Here is a 23,922-nt window from a genome sequence, read left to right as displayed (position 1 = left end):
TTGTTGGTTGTTTTCTTTTTATTGTTTTTTTTTCTTTTTATTTTGGGTAGAGTAACAGGAACTGGATATGCTCGAATCAATCAATAACATAACTCGACACGAGTTTGCGGAGTAACTTTGTATGCAGCATGAATACACATCAAAAATCATAGATACATACCCAGCATACACTTTTTTGTATTGTATATTTTAATTATAAACAATATTTATCCCTACCTGCATATATGTATCGTTGAATATATAAATTTGACCAATGAAACATTCAACTCTTCAAATTACTTAACTACTACTACATGGTCTATTGTAACGAATTTGTCTACCCTGCTCCTGGGCATTGGAAGTCGCCAAGCAAGACCCAAACACACACACACACACCCACCCACGTACACGTATCCGAGAAGGCAAAAGTCGGTGGGGAATTTCGAGGATGTGGCAAAAGGATACGCAGGATGTGGGCCATCGATGCCCCAATGCGTATGGCTGCATCCCCGGAGCAGATCTCGAATTATTTGCCATCAAAACGCTATTGATTTATTAATGCCGGTCATCATTCGACAAGTCGGGAAAGTTTCCCGAGTGGAAATACCCACCCGCATCATACACATTAATTTTGCAAATGTCTCAATAAAAATCAATAACAAATATACGTACATTCAGTGCTTTATGGCTCAATCGGGCGGACTGTGTAACAAAAAAGCTCGTTTGCCAGCAAAAAATGATTGAGGACTTGTCTTTCGATTTGTTGAAATTGCGGGCTGAGTTTTCCTGATTTAAGATATCTTTTCATGATTAAACCAAAAATTGTTGTGTTGATTTTAGATTTTCATATGTAATTTGATGTTTTGAAGTATGTTCAAATATTTTTGGAGTTTTGGGGGACTTTAAAGCTTTAGTATTTTAGAATGGATGCAAAATGGATGTGAGCTTATTCTTGCATATCCAAAAGGCTTCTTTTTTAGTCAGTCCGCAAATTATGCTTTAGTATCAAGACAATTAATAATTTAGGAATGGCAACTCTGCAGAGTTTTACTCGAGTGGATTTTTATCTGCCTTTTTGCTCAGTGGTCTTCGTGCTCCAAATATTCTAGCCACCACCTGACGCCTCTTTCGTTATGAAATTCGGGGCTGTTGTTTTCGGTTTTTTCTCTTAATGTTTTTCCTCGCACATACATATACTGCACGGTATCTAGCAACAGCTTTTCAAATTTCCCCCTTCACTTTTTTGGGCTGAAAAGTTTTTGCTTACGAGTATTTTACCGCTTGCAAAATGTTCCTTTTGGGGCTTTTGCGGGCTTCCCCGAGTTCGGTTTTTTGCTAATGGATTTCAATGGAAACGCAACTTTTGAGGCCCAGAGAAACCTTGGCGAATAAATGTTTAATGCTCGTCTGCATTTTAATCAACTTGTTAAAAAGGATTTCAGATTTTGCACTGACATTTAGATGTTTATTTGGGTCCATTGATCGTAAATAAAATGCTTGGACCTCTAAATGATATCGAAATATTTGCACCAATATTTATAAAAAATTGCTAAGTGAAATTGATGTTAAAAATAATGAAAAGAAGTTACACATTGATGCACATCATATATTTATTGTTAAAGTAAAGGCATCTCGAATGTTTAAACAATTGTGCAAAAACAAGTAGTTGCTAATTTTTGTTTTGCCAATAATGGCTTCCTTGTTTGCGGTGACACAATTTGACAGAAGAGCAAAAACCCAGGTGCGAAATTTCCTATAAAAGCTGGCTGGCGATCTTCAAGCTACCATCAGTTGCACGGCATCCAGCATTTGCTCACCATGAAGATCACCCTAGTAATCGTAATCCTCGCCACCTTCCTCGGCTGTGTGATGATCCACCAGTCGGAGGCGGCCTCTTCCCCCACGACCACTTCTGCCACGGCCACCACCACTACTTCCGCCTCGGCCACCACCACTACTTCCGCTTCGGCTACCACCACCACTTCCGCTTCGGCCACCACCACAACTGCAGCCTCATCCAGCAGTGCAAAAAAGAAGAAGACTGTCAGGCGTTTTAAGCGGAAGACCAAGAGGTCCAATAAGGTCACTAAAATCAGGAGGAGGAGAGGTCTCAAGAGTCGCAGCAGTAGGAACCGCAGATCGGAAGAATAAGCGATCCAGGAACAATCCACGACAATACCGATGCTGACCCCATGACCCAAATGTTTTTTTCAGTTCATAAGCTTAACAATACTTTTATATGTCGTCTGCAAGTCAATTAAAAAATCATAAAAAAGATATTGCCTAGACATTGGGAAAGAAAATGCAGGATACGATGGTGTTAGAAATTAAGACGAACCGGTTTCGGTTTATCAAAGTTCTTCTAAATGTTTTTGTGACTCTTTTAAGTCTCTCATAACCACTATTGATTAGATTTTTAAGGATGGCTTTTGTTTTATATATACCGATCTACTCATAAAATACCTTAATGCATTAAGGTAACGCTTAAATAGAATCCCATAGGGACAAAATAAAATATATACATATTTTATTTGAGTGTCGCCTTGCAACTTGGGAATAATTACATTTTCGTTACTTGTAACTCCATAACTATAACCATATTCAGTGTCATTTCCTTACAAAAAAAGAAATCTTTTTATATTATTTTTTATATTTGCTTTATTTATAAACGATACTTCTAATCTTATAAACTATGAAAACAATTGGATCGACGTCATTGGCTTGGATTTGAATTGGCGTGTGTTTCTTGTTGGTCCGGGACAGCTTATTCTTGTAGGGTGATCTTCATGGTGAGCAAATGCTGGATGCCGTGCAACTGATGGTAGCTTGAAGATCGCAAGTCAGTTTTTATAGTTGACTTCTCCAACGGGTTTATCCTCTTCGGCCAAATTGTGTCACCCAAAGCAAAGTACATATTTTTGGCCAAACAAAAATTCGCTCTTTTTCGTATTGGCACAATTGTTTAAACAGATTAATTTGCACACGTAGAAGAGTCATGATAATCTACTTTTATATAAAGCTTGTTAATTTTGAAAAATAAATTGGTCTCTAATTTAATTATTTTTGCCACTAATGTCAACGTAATTTTAGTTTTGTCAATTGTTACTCGGTTTTTGAGTAAATGCAAATGATGATATTTAATCTATTATACGATAGACGCATTGTAAAAGCTTCAGTAAAATTAAACTTCAAGTTCTGTCATTTATTTAATTTACCCTAAAAAGTATACTACGACTTTCAAAACACGAAACACGCCAGCTTTAATCAAATTTTCTTAAGCCAATAAAAAAAAAATTGTAGCCAATTAAAATGATTTTGCCCTAAATTGTTTGCCTTCTTTTGTAGTTTTCCTGAACTTTTTATACGCACGAATTTAATATCTTGAACAAACACTGTATAGGCAGTTTAGTAAATCGCTTTCGTTAACTATATTGAATATCAGGTGTATAAAACAATACTTAAAATTACAATATATAATATTTATTTTAGAAGCATGCTAGGTATGTTTTCATGTATGTTTTTTTAAGTCAAATTTGAAATGGTTAAATAAGAAGTGGTAATGTACTTGATAAGCCCTTCAAACAACACGCGACGCCTTTTAAACGATTTCATCTAAGTTATTTCTTTTTGCTTGTGCTTTGAGTGGTATTGAAAAGCAGAGTGAACTAATATCGATATTATTCAGTTTATTTGCTTAAGGGTGTTGAACGGAAAAAACGAAAAAAAAATAATAATTTTACATAGTTGTCAGGATCAGATCAGTTGGCTCGGTTGCTCCAGTTTTTCAATTATACAGACGCCGGGTACGTCGGGCTCTTCTGCGGCTGCTCCGACTGTTGTCACTGCTGCGGCTGCTGAGTCTGCTGCGGCTTCTGCGGCTACTGCGGCTACTGGTGCTGCCACTGCTGCTGCTGCTGCGGCGACGATTACGGTTGCGTGTGCTGGTGCGATCGTCGGAGCTATCTTCGTCGGACTTGTGCCTATGGATAGTGCGTACCCGTTTAGGTGTATGTCTACTGCTCGAAAAGTGGATTATCCTCCTCTTTTTTTTTTTCTTTGTGGAGGAGGACGTGGTGGTTGTGGTCGCAGCTGTGGTTGTGGTCGCAGCTGTGGTAGTGGTTGTGGTGGCCGAGGCGGAAGTGGTGGTGGTAGCAGCAGTGGTAGTGGTGGTGGTGGCGCTAATCTGTGGGATCAGCAGACAGGCAACGGTGGCCAGAAGCAAAAGGACACCGGAGTACCGCATGATGGATGGCCAGTGGCTGGACAACTAATGTCTGCAGACAGAAGGCCGTGGTCTTTTATACTAATTATCACAGCTATACAATTACGTAACAAAATTACTCAAATCTTGTACGTAAAAATATAAATTGGACATTCCATTAAAGTCATATTATATATTTGCACTTCTCAAACTTGGCTGTTTGAACAATTGGGCACAATGAACAATTGAAAATGATTCGTGGTTTTTGTCTTGCCAAAACGTTCTCTTTGTTTTGGCCAAAACTGCTGACAATTTGGCAAAGAGTATTTGTGTATTTTTGTGGAATTCTTGCAATTGTATTATTCTTCAATCCAGTATAAATTTCCATATAGAAAAATTAATAAACCATTCTAAGCGTGAGGAACTTTGTTCACTTATAAAACGAAAGATCCATTAAACAATCTTCCCGCAAAAGTGTGCTACAAAAAGCTTCTGAGGTTCTCTGTATTTATACCACATTATTCTCTTGAATAAACAAAAATAAAGATCAACGCAGTACATATCGGGCATAATTTGTTTACCTTAGTTTTTTGTAGAATTCGTGTTTGAACTTAGCAAATATCCAAATGCAACCATTTGGCAAGCTGTTGCTGGAGCATAAAGATTTCGTTTTCGAGGTCAACTGCTTTCGTTTACAAAAGAATAATCCATTTGGAACATTGCAAATGGGTTTTCTGTCAATTGTTTAAATATTTGATTTTAATTTGCGCGATTTTATTTTAATGCAAAAATGTATGCGAACTTTCTCGTCACTTGTTCAAAGATGCTTTGGCTTTATGGCGCAGTATAAATTTAGCTGGTCTGAAAAATTATTTACGATAATAGACTAGTCAAAAACCACTTTGGCCTTTTCCACAAGGCTGTTTAAATATTAATAGCCTGATGATAAGATAATGGTTTTATCCTATGCAATATATTCGTTAATATTAACCCTTTAAAAACATATGTCATCAATTTGGTGGCTTAGCTTAAGATTTTTTTTGTTGATCGCACAGTTAAATGCAAACCAACTTGTTTTTCATCACGACCTTCCAATTTTGCCAGATTTGATTATCACAGACTGAATTAAAGAAATATTCGCTGAAGTAATATTTAAAATACCCAACGCTTTATTGAAGACTGTTTAACATACAAAAAAATAAACAAAAAGGAAACACTAGCATACTTTCAATACTGAAAGTAGTCATGCTTCTGGAAGTCGGTAAAGGAGTCGATGTAGTCCTCCGGATGATAGTCGATGCTTTGGTAAACGACATCAGGCTCCGTAAAGTCCTCGACCTTATAAAAAACCTTGCAGACAAGCAGCCACGGCAGGACTATCAGCAGCAGTTTCCATTCCATTATCTCTCGCCCAAAATAACAGCGGTTTCTCTGATGACCGACGAAGTACTAATTAAGGGGAAGCCAAAGTGGATAAAGCTTCCATATAGCCATATATAGTAGTATAGTAATATAGCTACATAGCCAGGATGTGGGTCAGTTTGTGCAGCTGGCGTCTGTCCCTGTGCAAGCTCAAATATGTGACTAACCCACTTTCATCCTCATAGCCAGCCAGGTGGAATACTTTCAGGCGGGAGAACAAGTCGAAAATGGGGGAAAGTAAGTGGCCTTTTTGGGGGGACCGTGTAGCTTATGGCCAAGTCGAAATGCGAATTTATACGCTAATTGACACAGAAGTGCGTCGGGGAATGTCAAACTTAAGAGAATGTTAACCAAAAATGCCATGTAGAAAATATTAGAGAGGTAATTGCAGTTAAAGAAGTGGATATGCGTATATAGGTGTATATTATTAAAGGCTTTGTTAAGTATTGGTGCCAAATAAGTACTTTGTATTATACTTTATATTATATTATATAGGAACTTGGTATTTTAAACCCCCTCTTTATCCTTTATTGATTTTTTCTAATTCGCTGTTTTCTCATTTGTTTCTTTACAGATCTCGGCTTGATAAAAAATAATGTTTTCGCGCTACAGATAGCTCCCAATCGAAGTGGGAATGATGCGATTGGCTCGTTTTACGCAGGGTTTCTCGCTTAACAAGAATGTGGCCAAGGTGGAGGGGAAATAGGATTAACAACAGCCGTTTATATGCTCTATTTTATTTTAAAAGTTTGGTTTTCGCTTCGAAATATACAAGAGAACATTAAACAAGTTTCCATTTGATTTAAGAATTGTATATTTTGTGACCAAACCACTCTTAAAAATGGTAAAAGCAAAACAAAGTTATTGATATTGGATTCGGTCTTCTTGCATTTTTAGCATCGCGGCAGTGGCAGTAGCAACGGCACCGGAAACGGAAGCGGAAGCGGGACCGGAAACGGCCAGGGATTAGGTGGCAGCTGCAGTGCCAACGGCCTGGCAGCCAGTGGCGGCGTTGGAGGGGGCGGTGGGAGTGGCAGCGGCGGCGGTGGGTGTGGCAGCGGGAGTGGCAGTGGGAGTGGCAAGCGGAAATCAAAGGCAAGAACAAAGTGCTTCGGTGGCACAGTGTTTCGGTGTTGCCTCCCTTGTCGCGGGGGCGGCTCCGCAGCCCCCGCCACAAGTCCGCCCCAAACACCAGCCCAGACGCCGGACGAGCTCAAGGTCATTCCGGAGGATAGTAATCTGGATAAGTCCGCGGAGCAAAAGCGCGATTTGCAGGAGCGGAACAACAAGGAGGAGAACGATCTGCTGAACCGCACCGGATCAGGATCTGGATCTCAGCTGGATCTTTACGGCGGCATCGGCGGCGGTACGAAGAAGCATTCGCTGGCTGACACCATTGACACATCGGTGACCACCCCGATCTCCCTTAAGACCCTGATCAACGACGTGGACGAGGAGCTGGACCAGCAGCTGAGTGCGGCGGATATAGCAGCCGCCAGTTTGGCCAGCGGTCTGGTTGCCCGCCGAGCGGAACCAGAAACACTGAGCGACGCCAGTGTCTCACCCACCGCGGTGGTGCAGCAGCAGCTGCAGCAACCACTCTTGCAATCACAACCACAATTTGTGCCCAGTAGCGGCAACATCCTCAGCCAGGTCACCCTGTACAGCGGCAGCAATCCCTCTACGAATCCCTGCCCGAGTATAGTGCAAAATCAGGGCCAAAACTCCAATCCCAATCCCAATCAAAATCCGAACTCAAATCCGAATCAGCAGCGTTGCAGTTGCCAACCGCAGACTTCACCGTTGCCGCATATCAAGGAGGAGGAGGAGTCCGATCAGGCCAACTTCAAACACCAGTCGAGCCTGAAGGACAATCAGCCTCTGCCGCCGCCAATCACCATAGCCAGTGGCTACTGTGGCAGCTGCGAGAGCGTCCATCACTCATCGGCCACTTCGTCTTCGGCGGGTGCAGTGCCCACTGGGGGTCAGCAAGCTCAGGAGTACATTGCAGGTAGGTCGGCGGTCAACACAGGGTGCTAACTACACAGAAGAGAATTTAGTTGCAATATTTCAACTCACAAACCACAATAAATGTCATTTATTAATGCCGTGATTAATGTACATATTTTTATTACCGATAGGTACCTCCTCGACGCCCTCGCCGCGCATCAAACTAAAGTTCCGCAAGCCGCACAAGTCCTGCTGGTCGCGAATCGTCCTTGCGCCCATTGGATCGGCGGGTGGCTCCTCATCGGCCACCACTGTCATCGGCAGCAACTCGAACGAGACCTTGGCCTCAAGCAGCACCACCGGCGGCACCGCGACCACCACCCAGAACAGCAGCAGCGCCAGCGTTGCCGCACACCACCGGCTGACCTCGTCGTCGGCCTCCGCCCTCGCCACCTCGCACCCCAGCAACTCGCAGCTGCTGCCCACCAGCAAGATGCAGGCGGAGCAGGGGTCAATCGGCGACCTGCAGAAGTACCACAGTCGGTACCTCAAGAATCGTCGTCACACTCTGGCCAACGTTCGGTGAGTTCTGATATATGTTACCCCCAATTGGGCCCGTTCACATGCCTACAACAGAAAATAATGATAGTGTTAAAAGGATATTTAATAGATTTTGAAAAGATCAGTATCTTCAGTGGAATATGATCTGCTTGAAGTGCTTTAAATTTTACGTCTACTCGTACATTATATGGTATACATATACAAAGCTTACTTCATTTGAATAGAATTGAAGTAGAATTATAAACTAGAAAGCCTTTCAACTACCACGCATTTAATACACTCTCAGCCCTTTGAAGCTCTTAATCAGCGGAATTAAAATACAATAAAAACTTTTTGAACGGGGGAATAGAAAACAGTCGGCCTTCAAGTGGGTCGTCAGCAACGTGAATTAGAGCGAAAGCCGCAACAAAAAATACATTTTGGCGAGCCTGGAGAGCGGAGCCCAACTAATTATTTCGCTGTTTCGCAATGTTTGTACAACTGTTTGCCCAAATGAACGTATCAAAACCCCGACGTGACCCATGCGTCATACAATACCGACTAGTGGCAACCAATTTTAAGCGGACCACCTTAAAAGTTAGGCCAATGAAGTCGGCCAATTAGCGACTTACAATGAAATCAATTTGCAGTTAGTCAACTTAATCGAATTAGAAAAGTTAGAGTGACAGAAACTTTGAGTCACCGCAGGAAGTTGGCCAACGGAGAAAAGCTGTTGATTTTCATTTTCCCAGGACCAAAGTGTGCGTGCGTATGTGTGTGTGTTTGTGTCAGTTAAGCCTGAATAACTTATATAGCCTGGATAATTGAGTAGATTGTGGACGGTTTGAAAGCTCTAGCTTGAAAGCCAGCCATCGATAAGTCATCGACACCTGTTGAGATTTTGACAGGGATTTTCCTTCACACCACACCACACCACACCACAACACATTGTTGTAAAAATATTGTTGCCTAGTTTGCGGCACATTCTAGTGCCTTGTGTCCATAATATTTTGTGATTTCAAATTGAAGCTCGTCGATGGACACCTTTTGTTCTCGCTTAGAGTGCAACACATATTTGTTTTGGTTTTTATGTCTGCCTTTGTTGAAAAGTGCTTGTGTTGGAGAATGGCAGACGTAATATTTACAGAATATTTCGTTTAGGGTATTGCCTGTATTGTTACACTTCAAATGTATCTCTTTAAAATGAAAGCATAGTCATAGTTTTTCCCACGAACTTTTTGTGTTTACCCACACGATTCGTTCAACCAGATTGCATTTGTTAATTTCAACCGAATGGGGTTTCTTCGCCTTTTTTCCCAACCGCTTTTTTTAAGCATCTCCGGAAAAAATACAGTTTTTTTGTGTGTTTTTCGAATCAGACCAATGCACCAATTATTGAATCATGAAAAAAAAAATTTATTATGCACATAGTCCTTATGTTATTGTTCCTTCAACCATTTTCGCTCTAACCACGCCTCCTGGAATTGTTGTTCCTGCGCCTGTTGTTGTTGGATGTTTTCTTTTTGTTGTTGCTAGATGCCCTCTTTTTGCGATTGTTGTTGCTGGCCTTCCTGTTGTTGCTGGCCTTCTTCTTGTTGTTGCTAGCACGTTTCTTGTTGTTGGCCTTCTTTTTATTGGCCTTCTTCTTTACCACTCTAGCTGTAGTAGCGGAGTCGTAATCCGTATCGGATCCGGAATCGGAATCATCCGCGGAACCATCGTCCACATCGGAGCTACTGCCAGTATCATCATCCGAGGAACTGGAACTGTCCGTGGCACTGGCATCCGTGGTTGAGGTTGCTGTGGATCCGGTTGCATCCTCATCGGAATCAGCGACCGAATCCAAGTCCGTCACGGCACTCACCGCCAGGGTTACGAAAAGCCCCAGGCACACAAAGAGCAGCATTAACTTTGTCAACTTCATTTCGACACTATCTCCTATCTAACTGTGAGGGATCCTAAAATGCCATGTCGCAATTTATAGTAGAAGCTCTAGACCACGTTTTATTTACCCAAGCGAAGGCCAAAATAAAGTCAAACATAAAATCGCTCGGAACAAAAAACGCTGAAAACAATAGAGCCGGTGATTGGTCTCTCTGCTGACGGCATTTGAATGGAAAAATATAAACTTAATTGCCAATTGGCATATACTCTGGAAATCCTACCTAAAGTATGAGCAACAATCTCCTATGCTAACCATCGCCACAAGTAGCAAAATGTTTACCACAAAACGATTCGGGCAAAATTTGATTTTGCACACACAAATAGCACACGTTATTCGATATTTTTCCAAAATTTGATTCAGACCAAAAAAATAAAAACAAAACTACGATCAATATGGAAGACACGAACAGCTGCGGTTAAGCAAACTCAAGTTGGTGCTCATATTAAGTTGGTTTAAGACAACCCGACGGGCCAAAAATGGAAAACAGACCTTTCTATCCTGTAAATATTTGTGGAAGACAAGTTCGAGGCACCCGCACTGTCATACACTCCCCAAAATATTTATAATAATTATTGATTGGATATATTGGATTGAATTTATTTCCATTTGTTCATTAAACAAATGTACCTTAATTACAATTTGCAACCGATTTTGACAAGTCTTTCCTTAGCTGAAGTATATTTGTACATAATTTAAGTTACCTCATATTAAACCAAAGTAATTGGTATTTTTGTTGAGTGCATCTTAAATTGTTGGATGCGTCGATGGCAAAATGCATTGGGTATATAAGGAGAATCAAGCGGCATTGGATGTCAAAATCAAGATGCGCTTCGTATTGTTGGTTGCGTTATTGGTGGGGTTGGCTGCACTTACCCCGCCATGTTCCACATGCACTTGCCATACCAATCCACCAACTTGCAAGACTGAGCCACCCGCTTGCAGGACTACGCCACCCACTTGCAGGACTGAGCCACCTACTTGCAAAACTAAGCCTCCATGCACCACTGTGCCACCAACTTGCAAGACTGAGCCACCAACTTGCAAGACTAAGCCTCCATGCACCACTGTGCCACCAACTTGCAAGACTAAGCCTCCATGCACCACTGTGCCACCAACTTGCAAGACTGAGCCACCAACTTGCAAGACTAAGCCACCTCCATGCACCACCACTGTGCCACCAACTTGCAAAACTGAGCCACCTCCATGCACCACCACTGTGCCACCTCGGTGCACCCCCACTGTGCCAACCGCTGCACCATCTACGGTTCCCTGTGAAAAGACCACTGTCAAATCACGTTGTACGAAGCGCACCAAGCGACCCCATGGTAGGAAAACAACCAAGTGTCGTTCGAGTAGGAAAACCAGCAGACGATCACCGTCCCGCTGCACCAAAAAGATAGTTCATCATCATCCGGCAACGAAATCAGGATCGGGATGTGGATGTGGATCGAAAAATGAATCGGGAGGTGGAGGAATCGGGTGTATTTTGAAGGACCTGCTAACACCAAAGTGCCCCAACTCCCAACCGAAGCCTCAAGTGCCGTGCAAGCCTGCACCCAAATGTAACCCCGAACCAAAACCAAAAGCCACATCTAAACCAAAGCCAAACCCAAAGCCGTGTGGATCCTCCAAGAAGCCCGGAAAAGCGCAGCCGAAACCATGTGCCACCACCAAGAAAGCACGGAAGCCACAGCCACCGAAAAAAGGTTGCTAAGCAGCGAACTTGTTCCAAATGTTGTTGAATATGAATATAATTAAAAACATTTTTTTTTAATATTATTAAGAAGACATCGTTTGTATGGGAGTCGCGAGAAATGGAACCTGCAACTTTAGGCGAAACGCCAGGCCCTTAGTGGCTGCAATATGGGGTGGAGCTCTTTATTGTCTGCTTTATTGTGCGAATCGCTCGCCATTTCGGCTTGGGATTCCAGAGTTTCACCTGAAATTCTTTTGTTCGGCCCACTTAACGGGGTGGTGATGGGAAGGGGGACATGTAATTTATTTCCAGCCCACTAAACACAAATTACACATGCAATTGTCGCTGTCCAAACTCCCTGAATGCTGACAATCCCACAGATCCCGTAGAACCACGTCCACATCCACATCCCACATCGCGTGCGTTAATGTTGCCCATCAACGAGAGCACATATCTGCGTCTCTTTCCCGCCGGCGCCGGGTCTCTGTCTCTGTCTCTCTCTCGTATCCATTGTTTTTGCATTTTGCACGCCATTTTGTGTGGCCACAGCGGAAATGAACTTGCTGACAATGCAGTCAACGGTACACAAAGAAAATTCCTAAAAAGAAGTAAAAGATTTTTGAAAAACATCCTAAAGCACTGTTAGGAATAAAAAAGGTTTTATACCTTACGCCTTAGATATTTTTTTTTAAATCAATCGTTGTATTTGCTAGGCTCTCATTCAGTTCGTGCAGTGTACTAGCCCATCCATATGCACTTGTAGGCACTTTGTGTGTGTACGAGTGAGTGGAAAATGGTGTATTAATTTATCACGAGAGAACCCTTGAGGTGACTCGTACTCAATCATTCCATGCGATTTCAAAAGAACATATTTTTAATTTTATTAAAATTATGGTATTAAAAACAAACAACTATTTAGGTACCTAAGAGCTACCTCTTGCAAAATTTAAAAAAAAATACTATATATTTCAAAAAAGTGTTATACAAAATACATATTTTAAACTAAACTTCCGGTAAAGTCTGAATATTTCTGTCTTTTTAATGTCTTTTTTCCATTTTACGCTAGTGCGTATTATGTCAATTAGGAAGCAATGATTCGAAAATACATAATGACTTGGCATTTCGCCGAGAGCCCCAATTGCATACATGTGCATAAATTTTCCCCCATTTTAATTGCTTCCATTTGATGGCAAATTCTTCTACTACAATTCGATTTACATAATCTTCCCCGATGGCAATCAACTGTTGCGCGCACAACCCTATGACCACAACCGCCAACCCCCAACCTCCAGGCATGCATTATCCAACTCTTTTGTGACATTATGGGTCTTGGGTTTGGGTTTTGAATTGGTATTGGGATTGAGGATTAGGATGGGGATGGGCTCTCTCATAATAATTCACGCCTGAGTGGAGCTGCGCTGTTGCTAGTCATTGAACTTCAGCGAAATGTGGGCAGTTGTGTGTTGGGTGAATATTATTTATAAATAAGGGAGAGGCCTCGAGCCTGGCCATCCAGAAATAACTCGCAATTAATCAATAAACAAGCAAGTCTTGAGTGTTGGTAATTTTTCGGCAATTGATCATTTTATGCTATTAATAGGGAAAATCCAAAAAAAAATTACAAAATATTTTGAAAAATTAAACTAAAACGTTTCTGTGCTGTGGCCTGTCATTATTTTAAGTGCATTAAAAACTGTAAATCGCGTTAATTTGTATGTATAAAATATTTTGTATTTCAAATAAGTTATGCTCATTAATATACAAATAACGTATAAAATCCTGCCCGCAAAACGGAGCATCACGTATACGCCATGTTGCAGCTTTGAAATGTACAAACAAAAGCTTTAGTATAAAAGCAACGCCACGAACTTTTTAAAAGCTTGATAAAAGTTGCATTAGAATACTCACCATTATGAAAGCAAAACTTTGACCCAGAATAAGCTTTCACCATGACCAGATGCTTGTAGCAAGTAAATCAACCCATAACAAGCTTGTGGGCTTTGAAGCTGTTTTTTCAAATAGCCAACTATATCCTATGATCCCATGACGATTCCCGAGAATCGAAAGGAAGTTGCCCTTGACATTTGCCGTATACTTAAGCTCAGCGCAATCCCTGCACTTGACATCTCTGGCTGCAATAAGACATATCTAAAGAGCTCGAGGTTCCTTTCTTAGCCGTCGACCACGAAGCCTGTCAGGAAAATAGAATCTTGCCTGGAAATGGTACACAGTTGTGTGCGAATAAATAGGAGTGATGGAACTGTAGGAATACCACAGATACAATTTTCGTGTCATCTTTAAGCTAAAGTTAACAAAATGCGTGCTTTTTGGGATGCTGAAAAATAGTTTCGTATGTCCGAAAAATTTAGTCAATATGGACCACATTCTGTTTAGTCCATATCCACCACATTCTGTTTAGTTAAATATACAAACATTTTGGTTTGAGAGTATGTTTCCAATACATTCAATTTGATCCAAGTCTAATACTTTAGGCACTGCTGTACCCGTACCCAGTGCCCACTCGGTCTCGACCAAAGGTTACTCACGAGTGGTTGCTCAAGTGCGGGATATTTTACTCCGTTTGTGCCCACTTTTTGAGTGGGCAGTGAGCTCTGCGGTTGTCAGCTGCCAGGTAACTTGGCTAGTACAGGATATTGTGGTTGGTAGCACCACCTACCAACAATTATTTTACAAAATCAAGTTCAAGTCTAACCTAACAGTTGCCTTGCACTTTCAGTAAACGGAGAAGTGTACGTGCGTCAACAGCCGGAAATTGTTGCTGCTCATGTTTTATGTTAATCTGAAGAACAATTATACTTAAATCTTCTTGAAGTTGAAGCGTAGGGGTACGCAGTAAGCGTGCACTCCAAATACATAAGACAACTTGTCTTACTTACAAAACCAATTTTGCGTTGCACTGATGAAAATAAAATGTTGCAAATAAAATAAAGGCGTTTTCAAGATTTGCAAAGTCATGACTTCTATTCAAATTTCTATGAGCATGCGAATATATTATTTATGACTCAATTATCTAACATTTCTATTTGTTTATCATAACTTTACATACGTGATGAAGTCTGAAGGTGGAGAAAATATATTTTTCGTATTCGTATTCCATATGAATTTCTTAAGAAATTCTTGAATGTACGTTACCTCGCCAACTGAATTAATAACGATTATTTTCCTTCTTTTCTTTCAGGTGAGTTTTCCATGTTTTGACAGTATTTTAATATCTATAATGCGCTGTATAAATCGTAAGTAAGCGAAATTACAAATAGTTGTCACATCTGCGTAAACAATTTATTGCAATTTTTAGAGCTAGCCCATGTTCATTTCATGTACTTTAAGAAACAACATGACGTAGTTATGGTTATTATATAGGTTAGCTATTAACTATTTAACAATCAACGTTGTTGTTTTGTCCTTTATCAAGCACAAAGCACTAAGTGAAAATTTGTAATTTACCGAAAAAAAAGGAAAACGGGGACATTTGCTGTGTTCATCGGGGACTCGATGACTCTGCTTTAAATTTTCCTAGCCCCTTTGCTTTTCTCCTGATTCCCACGTGAACATCGCGGAACTGCCAGTCCGTCAATAATTGAGGGCAGGCAGGGATAATGCCGGCAAATAGGCGTGGATGGGGTTAAAGGTGCTTTCTCGACATGTTCAATCAATTTAACTGGCATTTTTCATCGCCCTCCGCCGCGTCTACTTATGAGTATGCAGTGGTGCATATAACACATAAAAGAATGCAATTATATCAAAAATGGTTCATTTTGCTGCGCCTGCAAAAACTAAATAATGCATGGGACGGAGAAACATTCCTTTTTTTCCTTTGTTTAAAACATAACTAAGCCAATCAACAGAAGTGCAATTGCAATCAATGAAGATGAAGCGAATCAGACAAGTTATGCATATAAAACAGATCCATGCAAGGTTTCACTGAGTAGATACAACGAAATTTTTGGCATATTGGATTCTCAGGTTTTTGCTATTTTTTTATGTCAGCAAAGAATTTTTTTTGCTGTTGGTAAATAGTTTTCACAAATATTGGTGTGGCTCGATGTACATATAAACAACTGCAATTTATCCAATGTTAAAACTAATATTCTTTCAAAACGAACTAGAATTACGGATTTCACACATTTAAAGAGCGTTGTGTCTATGCGTATGGTAAATATCACAATAAGCTTGCATAATCGCTCAAGCTAGCTTAAGTTCATTACGAAACTTCGCCCAACTGGCCAAGTTAATTGCCATTAAACAAAACGAAACACTTGCACAAACTCAATTGAAATGGAAATAAAAGAAATGTAAGGAACAAAGAGCCAACAAAGAAGGCAAACAATTTCGAGTGGTGAAACAAACTGCATAACTTTAACTCCATAATGGAAGGTGGAAAATTGAAGGCGGAAGTGGGCCAGAGGCTGTGACAAACACACTTTCAATTTCTGCCTGGCTTGCAAACTGTATTATTTGATTTTAGATTCCCTGCTGCGGCTGCTAAATGTTTGCTAAGTTCGTTAATCATACGCCGCGTTGCCCATCTTCACAAAGCGAAGCAAAACCAATGTTACGACCATTGTTGTCTGCCGATGCCCGGGGGGAATCCTTTCCACGGCCAGGAATTAGGAGGCACTTCTCCATCACAACACGAATCCCATTACCATTTGCAGTCCCAACTGCAGTTTCGGCCGCATTTCTAGTCTTTGTTCCCCCATTTTTACGAGTTTTCCGTGTGATTTGAAAGCCCAGCTGGCGAACATGTTAGCCTAGTTCATTGCCAACCAACCAGCCGACAACATGTTGGCTCGGTCCCGGGCTATTTAAACGGGCACAGTGCGCCAGGGCACAGGAAAATTAAAGAAAAAAATGAGAAAAAATTGTTTTACTCTTACCGAAACCAGTAAAAACTTCTTGTTAAAATATTAAAAAAAACGATTAAAAAAAACGGTAATTTTTAGATGGGAAAATGGGAATCTATATGGTGTATTTAAATTGCATGATTATTTACATGTAGATTTAAGTTCTTGAAAGAATTAAAAGATTTTTACACTATGTGGTTTAGTTTGGAGTTCTCAAAATATAATCGCTAGGTCCCACTATTGTGTTAGACCATCGCATCGCTTTGCTTTGGTTTATTTGTTTGATTGCCCTCACTCACACAACGCCTGCAATGACCAATTTTTGGCCACCGGATCGGTAATGTTTCCCGCTCTTGTCCGCAACAAGTTTGAATCGAACCACCACCACGTTTGGTGGTGCGGTGGTTCGTGGCGCAGCCGATTGCCCGTCGGAAGCGGCTTATCGCGTCGCCAGTTGCCAGTTGCGAATCAGACGTCTGAGCAGCAACAACAGCACAGCGGCAAGAGCAAAACATCGCAACATCGCAGCAGCAGTGGCAGCAGCAGCAGCAACAGCAACATCACTGTGGCAACCGCAACAGCGCAGCAGCAACATCAGCAGCACGTGTGCCCTGTGCCCCAAAGTGCGTTTCCATTTGCAAAGAGCAGAGTTTTTCTTTTTTTACAAGTGTTACTTTTTGTTGGTGTGTGCACCCAAAGTGCTCGAGAAAACGTAAGAATCGTAAGAATAAATACAAAATAATTGCGAAAATAATGCCTTACCACACGAAAAATAGTAAAAGCAAATCAAAGTGCACAACTGTTAAGTGAAGTGAAGTGATCGCCGTAGAAACACTTGAGACTTGAGACTCGGACTATAACTAAACCAGACTGCTTGCTGCAGGGCCCCCATAAAACCTAAAAAGGTATCTCCGGAAAACAAATAATAAAAGTACGGGGGCGTCGAGTTTGTCAAAGCCAGATCAAGAATAGCCAAATGACAAAATGCCATAAATGGCCATCCTATGAAAATAGGAAATAAAATTAATCGCTTTTCGAGATAGTTATCATCGGTTTTCGTATAAGCGATTCGCTGATTATTCGACGGGCTACAAGTATTTGTTGTTAAAAACCAAAAGAAGTGCTCGGTGATTAACGATGCTTGAAGGGCTGGGGGAAAAGCTATAAGGGCGGCTTTTCCCGAGGGGGATTTCGAGATCAAAGGGTGAGGTAGATGGGAAAGGAATAGGAAATGAAGTGGAAGAAAAGGGATTTAGAGAGAGGGATTTACAACACAAAAATACAAATCTGTGATGCACTTCTTAAATATTTCTATATATATACATATATCAAGATATTTACTTTGTGAATCACAATTTGCTTACGATAAAGACATTTCTATACACAAAACTGTATAGCTTATCTCTCTATAAAACCGAAATACCTTTTATAATTTTATAAATTTAGTTTCAAGTGGAACATAAGTTGCAAACTCAGCTCCAAGACTTCTTAGGCCAAATTAGAATATTCATTCGATCAAAAGTTTCGATGACTCAAAAACAAATCACAATTGCTAAAAAGCAAACAAAAGACAAGAAACTAGTCAAAGTTTTCATATCACTTGCTATCGTCCGCAAACGGCAACAACAATTAGCGTAATAAACGCATAAACTCTATAAAAACTGTGTCGAATTTAGACCCGGATACCAAAGAGGGTGAAATCTGAAGGGAGGAAAACACATATTTTAACTGAGAAGTCCACTTCTGGCAGCTTCTGTGTGTCGTTTCTGTTTTAATTTGTTTTAGTTGTTTTATTTTTTGTTTTTTTCTTTTTATTATTTTTCACTTACTTTGCCCTCACTTAGTCAGCCGCACGAAATGCGAAATGCGGCCGTCTGTCTAAGAATTTTTGGCAGCAATCAAAATTATTAGACGTCGTCCGTCCATATAGAAAGCCCCGATGGCAACAACAGTGCCACACAATGGGCTATGAAAATTAACACATTTTGACGAACTTATGTGCGGCTGGCAAAACAATTTAAAAATGTGTCTTTTCTTTTCCTTCCCCGAGACCAAGAAAATAAGAAAACTAAATGGGACACACCTGCAATTGAACGAATTTTAAGTGCCCTATCGGCCCTCCTAAAAGGAGCTTTCTCTAAAATATTTTCTTCTCTAAGCTAAAAGGCCTTACTAATGACTAATTTGCCTAACTACTATAGAAATACAAATATTAAATTGGTTTATAGGAAACAGAGAGATGCTGTCAAATGCCTCAGTTCAATTCCCCAAAAAATCACCCAAGAGAATTATGAAAAAGAAAGTTCTTTGCTAATCCAGTAAAAAAGCCAAGATGCCCCAAGCGGAAAGGAAAAACCCAAAAAAAAATAAAATAAATGAAAACAGACAGGGAGCCAGAGGAATTCGTCAAAATTGAAATGCTTGTGGGTTTGCTGTCTAAGTGCTCGTCTCGCATAATTAACGCATTCCCTGGTGCAATAAATGCTGTATGGCAATGAGGTATCTGGTATCTCGTATCTCGAAGATATATTCCTGGGGATGTGGATGTGGATGAGGATAAGGATGGAGGTCACATAATCACCATGTTAGCTGGGCTTAAAATTCATTTCGCTGGCAACAAAATAGCGGCGAACACAAGACCGAAAACACAGAACTTATTTATAAAACTGAGCAGTCGAGTGGATGAATATGCCGCTCCTTCTGCCCGCTCCCGTACTTTATTTATTTTTTTTTTATTTTTTTTTCGTTGCGTTTGGGCCCTGAAACGAACGGAACGATAAAAATAAACCAAAAACCAAACTGCGGACGAGACAAAACTGTATTTCACCAAAAAAAAACACAAAAAAAGAGAAAAACAACCAAAAACACAAAAAGTCGCAAAGGTGTAAAATATATATTGAAAATGTTGAATTTCCCTTTTGTTTGCATTGCGCGTTAATTTCCACAGCAGCAGAGATAAATACATAAAACGCCGAGAAATTCAAGAGAAAAGGCAGAAAAAAGTTAAGGCTAAAAAGCAATTAAAACAAATTGTGCCGTAAGTCAAGTCGGTGGGCTTACAGCCCAGTCCCCCGCAAAAAAAAACAAAGAAAACTGAAAAAAAAAACTCCGAAATACACAAGGAACCACCGCAGGATCCACAGGACACAGTACCGCCCACCGATCCCAAAAGGTAATCTGGAATTATTTAGTTAATATTTCATACGAAAAACAATCTTGCCTCATTGCCGCATACTTTTGGTTCCCCGAAAACCCAGATATACAAGCCCATGTAGAAATGTATACATATATTCCCCTTGAAGCGTATATTATTTTGCAGTCGATTGCATTTGATTCGATTTGCGGTTCAAATGTTGCGCAAAAAATACAACTGTGTTTAAGATAATAGTCGTACTCCCCGATTCCTGGGCAAAGGAGAAAAATACCTGTTAGTATACTGTATTAATAAAAGTCATTTCTTACAATATTTAATGAATTTTCATATAAATGTGGCATAGTTAAATCAGATTTGCTGCCACACCTATTGTGTTTCACACAGCTGTGTGAATGCCGGCGGAACATTGTTTTTGGCAGGCTCCGTTGGTTTCTGGCCACAATATTGCCGGAATTGAATGCGTATTTAAATACGGTTTGACTTTTTAGGGTTGCTCGTTTCGAATCACTGCAATTTCTTTTATACAAAGCCAAACACAAAGCCAAAACTTGTTGAGCGTGATTTTATTTATTTATTTTCTCAAGAGTGGACTGGACTGGGCATAATAAATGCATTTCAACGGATTAGTTGCAGCTGCGAATTTTCACAGAAGCTCGCCAATTAATTCACCATACAAGTCCTTCTCAGTAATTCATAATTAATGGCGGCGATTTTTCAACATTTGTTCGTAATTTCCCCGGGTTACAAGGAGTTGCTGGAAATCAAATGAATTACACCCTTTTTGAAGGGCACTATACTCGTAATAGCGTTTGTTTTATAAAGGTCATACTTATACCTTCAATTGGTTAAACTTTATTGATGTCCGCATAAAATGTGCATCATAAGCTGGATAACAATGAATATTCGTTGTGGGTTAAGGGTCAGTTGCAAATGAAAACTATTAATACGAAAAAAGCATTCAAAACAAATATAGTTTGTTAAATGTAAATAATAACCAATCAATTAGTCTAAGGCCGGGTGTTTATTTCGCCCGCTTTAATCAGCCATTATTCATGGTTAGTTTAATTAATATTTATTGTCGAGCTAAAGCAAACGGCTAATAAGCAAGCGGCAAAGAGTGCTGTAATTAATATTTGTTAAATTTCCTTAAGGATCCTGAATCCTGAATCCTTAAAATTCCTTTGTCCTACACTATTTAATTAAGCATTTATGCTGCCATATCTGCTGCCAGTTCATCAATATTAACGCTCATCTGCCTGTGGGCCACACGCCAGACGCCAGACTCCGTTTTAATTGGCCGAATATATACTGCTCATTCGAACGGATCCACTCGTCTGAATGTGCCACTCGACGAGTGGCTCTTGAGGCACACCATACCGCTGCCACGCCCCTTCGCAATCGTAACCGCATCGCCGCCCCCCGAAGGCCTATCTGAGAAATGCATCTGCAGCAATGTCTGGTATCTGGTATTCGAGGAGAGATTGAATCTTGCAGCACACTTTCAGCCTTCCCAAAAACCTGACATTCCTGAAAGGGTTTCAGCATTTCAGGAGCTTCCTTTTGAATTGGGCTTAGGGCTTTTTATCAAAGGTCAGTTTTTGTTTTATTAATCAAGAATAAATCACAATAAAAAAGAAAAAGTATTGTTGGGAATTACCAAAATATAGAATAAGAAAGCGAAGACTTTCAGCGCCGAATGTGTTTCGCATCGCTTATTTGAAATTATTCACTTGCTGATTGGCGTAGCTTATTTTTAATTCTGCCATTGCCTCGCCGCGGCAATTTTATTCAAAATTAATCACGAAACAGAAATGAGAAATGTTTCATAATGGATCGGTGGATCGGTGGATAGGTGCTTGGATGGATGGGGGTGGTCGCTGGCCAGTCGATAAGATAAGCCCAAATGCGATAGAGACCCGACGACTTAAGGCTTGAAGTAGGTATTCCGGGGACAAGAGCTCTACAAGCCCCAAAAAAAAGAAGAGAATTATACAATTCAAACAGTAGATAGATAACGCAGAGGTTTATTCGAGCGTGTGACATAACCGGGTGTCCACTGTAGTTCGATCAAAAACTGATTGACGTGTGACTGTTCCCTGGCGACGTTGCGACTGCGAAAGCCATTGGAATTTACCTACCTTATTCATATGAAAGAACCCATAAAAATCTTGACGATTAGATCGATTAGATTTGGTTCTATAGCTTTAGATATTGATTACTTATTACTATTTCTGCTTTCACTGAAAGGGTTGCTTTCTTATCGCCTAAACCAGAGAAAAATAGTTATAAATGTGATTGGAAAAATCAAGGAGATTTTGTATAAAAACAAATCCATGTATGCGACAAAAAACCACAGGATAATTGCAAAGAAAGGAAAATAAATGATATAACCCAAGGTGCTACCACATGTGTCTCCAATTTACATTTAAATGGAACAAAGTGGAAATGTTCGATCCGCACTTCTTTATGCGTCTTGGCTTTTATGAATCACATTTGCAAGGCAAATATACCAGCAAGCTATTCATTTATTTGCAGTTGGATGAAAATGCTTTCCAAATGAATTACCCACGGAATGCTAGAATCGGCGAACTCTGGGTTTTTAAAAAGCCCAATGAGTGCTCGGGTACTACTGTTTGCTGATTGTCAAAGCTGTTCAGTTTCTACATATTTTCCTATAGAATATCTACAGATATTGTAGTCGAGTTATGCCCTAAAATTATTTCCTATTCTTTCACTTTCTTTTTTTTCTCATTTCGTACTCATATCTCATATTAAACGTGATTTCTCATTATGTAGACATTCATTAGCCACTGAATCCTTTACCCATTCTTTGACTATATTGCTGATGAGGCACTCCCCGTTTGATGCTTCATTTATACCCATTCCCATGCGACACGAACTCCGATTGATTGAAATGTAATTGACAGGTCCCCCCTAAGTAGCACCCCCCGATTTCACTCCCTTTCCCCCCAGTTGAGCCCCCATTTGCCATCTCCGAACTCATTTTACATCGAAACACACACAGATGTCCACGATACAAGTCGCAGCTGTTAATGCAAGGCTAGTCATGTGCTTCGATTTATCGACAGCATTTCTATTTGTACTTTTGCCACAAAATATTTACACAATTGACAGCTGCTTCTGTTCAGTGCCCATTTCCCCCGCCCCCACTTGCCCACTTTCCCACCTCCTTTTCACTTTCCCCCCTGATTTCATCCCTTGGATATGTGCTGGTGAGGCAGCTTCATGTGCTCCTCTTGGCAAATGAATTATCTAAGCTTATTGTCACATAATCTCTGTCAACATGACGGGGGGAACTTGAAATACCCTCCGCGGAATGCTAAGCTTTTATTCCTTGGTTTATGGACCGGGGAAACCTGGTTTTGGGTGACATTTTAGTAGGGTTTTTAGCAGAAAATTCTCAATTTAAGTTGATGAACGTGTGAACTCCTGCATTGCAAATTAAATACATACCGATTTTCGTTGGTACGCTGCTTGCATAGAAATCCCTTTAAAATTGCAAAGAATAACAGGAAAGACAAAAAAGTGTAAATACTTGAGGAAAATCAAAAGGAATTGTTTTGTAATGTTGTTTCGATCTAACAATGTATTGTGTATATGGTGCGTATACGTCATGTTTCAAAACACCCACAGGCTGTTCAACTATAAATACTTACAATGAACTAAAAGGACTTTTTCGTTTGAAAAAGAGTATTCTTGTTTCTTGATTAAATAATTTTTCAATTTCTCTGCCCTCTCAGTGTGTGTGCAATTGTGCGTATACGTAATATTTCAATTTACACTTATTTCAGCGCTCGCCCCAGCTTTTTTTCCCATTCTCCCCCGACTCTCCGTTGCTTTTATTTGTGTGCGATTATTAAGCACGCCAGGGGAATTTCATTACAGCTCTGCATTTTTTTTAAGTTGTACGTTAGTTGCCACAGCGAGAAGTTTGCAAAGACCGTTGTCTAACTTCAAATCAGTTGAAAAGTTTTGTAATTAAATAGCAATACAAATGCGTTGATAAGAGCCACTTGGCGACAAGTTCAATCAATCATTGACATTCATATTCAATGTACATTTGCTGTTTTTTTCTGTTTTCCGTTGGCCAAGACAACGGACTGTGTACCATACCTCATAGATTATAGCCATTATCGATGAGCAAAATTT

At 40.3% G+C, this 23,922-nt stretch overlaps 6 protein-coding genes across 13 annotated transcripts in view; 3 read left to right on the top strand and 3 right to left on the bottom strand.

The window, feature by feature from the left end:
• Nucleotides 1–1,797: 1,797 nt before the first annotated feature.
• Nucleotides 1,798–2,130, top strand: LOC122624191 (protein new-glue 2-like). The gene has a single exon (XM_043803663.1). The coding sequence runs from the start codon at nucleotides 1,798–1,800 to the stop codon at nucleotides 2,128–2,130; it is 333 nt and encodes a 110-aa protein (XP_043659598.1).
• A 1,633-nt stretch (nucleotides 2,131–3,763) lies between these two features.
• LOC122624062 (protein new-glue 3) lies at nucleotides 3,764–4,222 on the bottom strand. Its single transcript, XM_043803491.1, has one exon. It carries the CDS (start codon nucleotides 4,220–4,222, stop codon nucleotides 3,764–3,766), a length of 459 nt encoding a protein of 152 aa, XP_043659426.1.
• A 1,185-nt stretch (nucleotides 4,223–5,407) lies between these two features.
• LOC122624192 (protein new-glue 4) lies at nucleotides 5,408–5,581 on the bottom strand. The gene has a single exon (XM_043803664.1). It carries the CDS (start codon nucleotides 5,579–5,581, stop codon nucleotides 5,408–5,410), a length of 174 nt encoding a protein of 57 aa, XP_043659599.1.
• Nucleotides 5,582–6,221: 640 nt separating this feature from the next.
• The window catches only part of LOC122624185 (cAMP-specific 3',5'-cyclic phosphodiesterase), a 99,421-nt gene continuing 81,720 nt past the window's right edge, over nucleotides 6,222–23,922 (top strand). For 4 of the 8 annotated variants that reach the window (XM_043803647.1, XM_043803646.1, XM_043803645.1 and 1 more), the window contains exons 1-3: nucleotides 6,222–6,293; nucleotides 6,500–7,613; nucleotides 7,744–8,134. In XM_043803647.1, the coding sequence (XP_043659582.1) occupies nucleotides 6,237–6,293; nucleotides 6,500–7,613; nucleotides 7,744–8,134 (1,562 nt within the window). In that variant the 5' untranslated portion in view covers nucleotides 6,222–6,236. Of the gene's footprint in view, nucleotides 6,294–6,499; nucleotides 7,614–7,743; nucleotides 8,135–17,077; nucleotides 17,311–19,545; nucleotides 19,771–23,922 lie in introns of those variants that run through there. The other 4 variants (XM_043803651.1, XM_043803650.1, XM_043803648.1 and 1 more) reach the window with 2 other exon arrangements.
• On the bottom strand, nucleotides 9,558–10,016 carry LOC122624189 (pre-intermoult gene 1 protein). The gene has a single exon (XM_043803661.1). It carries the CDS (start codon nucleotides 10,014–10,016, stop codon nucleotides 9,558–9,560), a length of 459 nt encoding a protein of 152 aa, XP_043659596.1.
• Nucleotides 10,861–11,751, top strand: LOC122625194 (salivary glue protein Sgs-4). The gene has a single exon (XM_043805171.1). It carries the CDS (start codon nucleotides 10,861–10,863, stop codon nucleotides 11,749–11,751), a length of 891 nt encoding a protein of 296 aa, XP_043661106.1.

The sequence above is a fragment of the Drosophila teissieri genome, chromosome X (assembly GCF_016746235.2).
Source record: "Drosophila teissieri strain GT53w chromosome X, Prin_Dtei_1.1, whole genome shotgun sequence".
NCBI lineage: Eukaryota > Metazoa > Arthropoda > Insecta > Diptera > Drosophilidae > Drosophila > Drosophila teissieri.
Note: the sequence above shows the minus strand (reverse complement) of the source record. Positions and strands in the feature narration are given on the sequence as shown.

What these genes read in the sequence shown, in the direction of transcription:
- LOC122624191 (XM_043803663.1), top strand. Translation starts at nt 1,798, where the DNA reads ATGAAGATCACCCTAGTAATCGTAATCCTCGCCACCTTCCTCGGCTGT.
- LOC122624062 (XM_043803491.1), bottom strand. Translation starts at nt 4,222, where the DNA reads ATGCGGTACTCCGGTGTCCTTTTGCTTCTGGCCACCGTTGCCTGTCTG.
- LOC122624192 (XM_043803664.1), bottom strand. Translation starts at nt 5,581, where the DNA reads ATGGAATGGAAACTGCTGCTGATAGTCCTGCCGTGGCTGCTTGTCTGC.
- LOC122624189 (XM_043803661.1), bottom strand. Translation starts at nt 10,016, where the DNA reads ATGAAGTTGACAAAGTTAATGCTGCTCTTTGTGTGCCTGGGGCTTTTC.
- LOC122625194 (XM_043805171.1), top strand. Translation starts at nt 10,861, where the DNA reads ATGCGCTTCGTATTGTTGGTTGCGTTATTGGTGGGGTTGGCTGCACTT.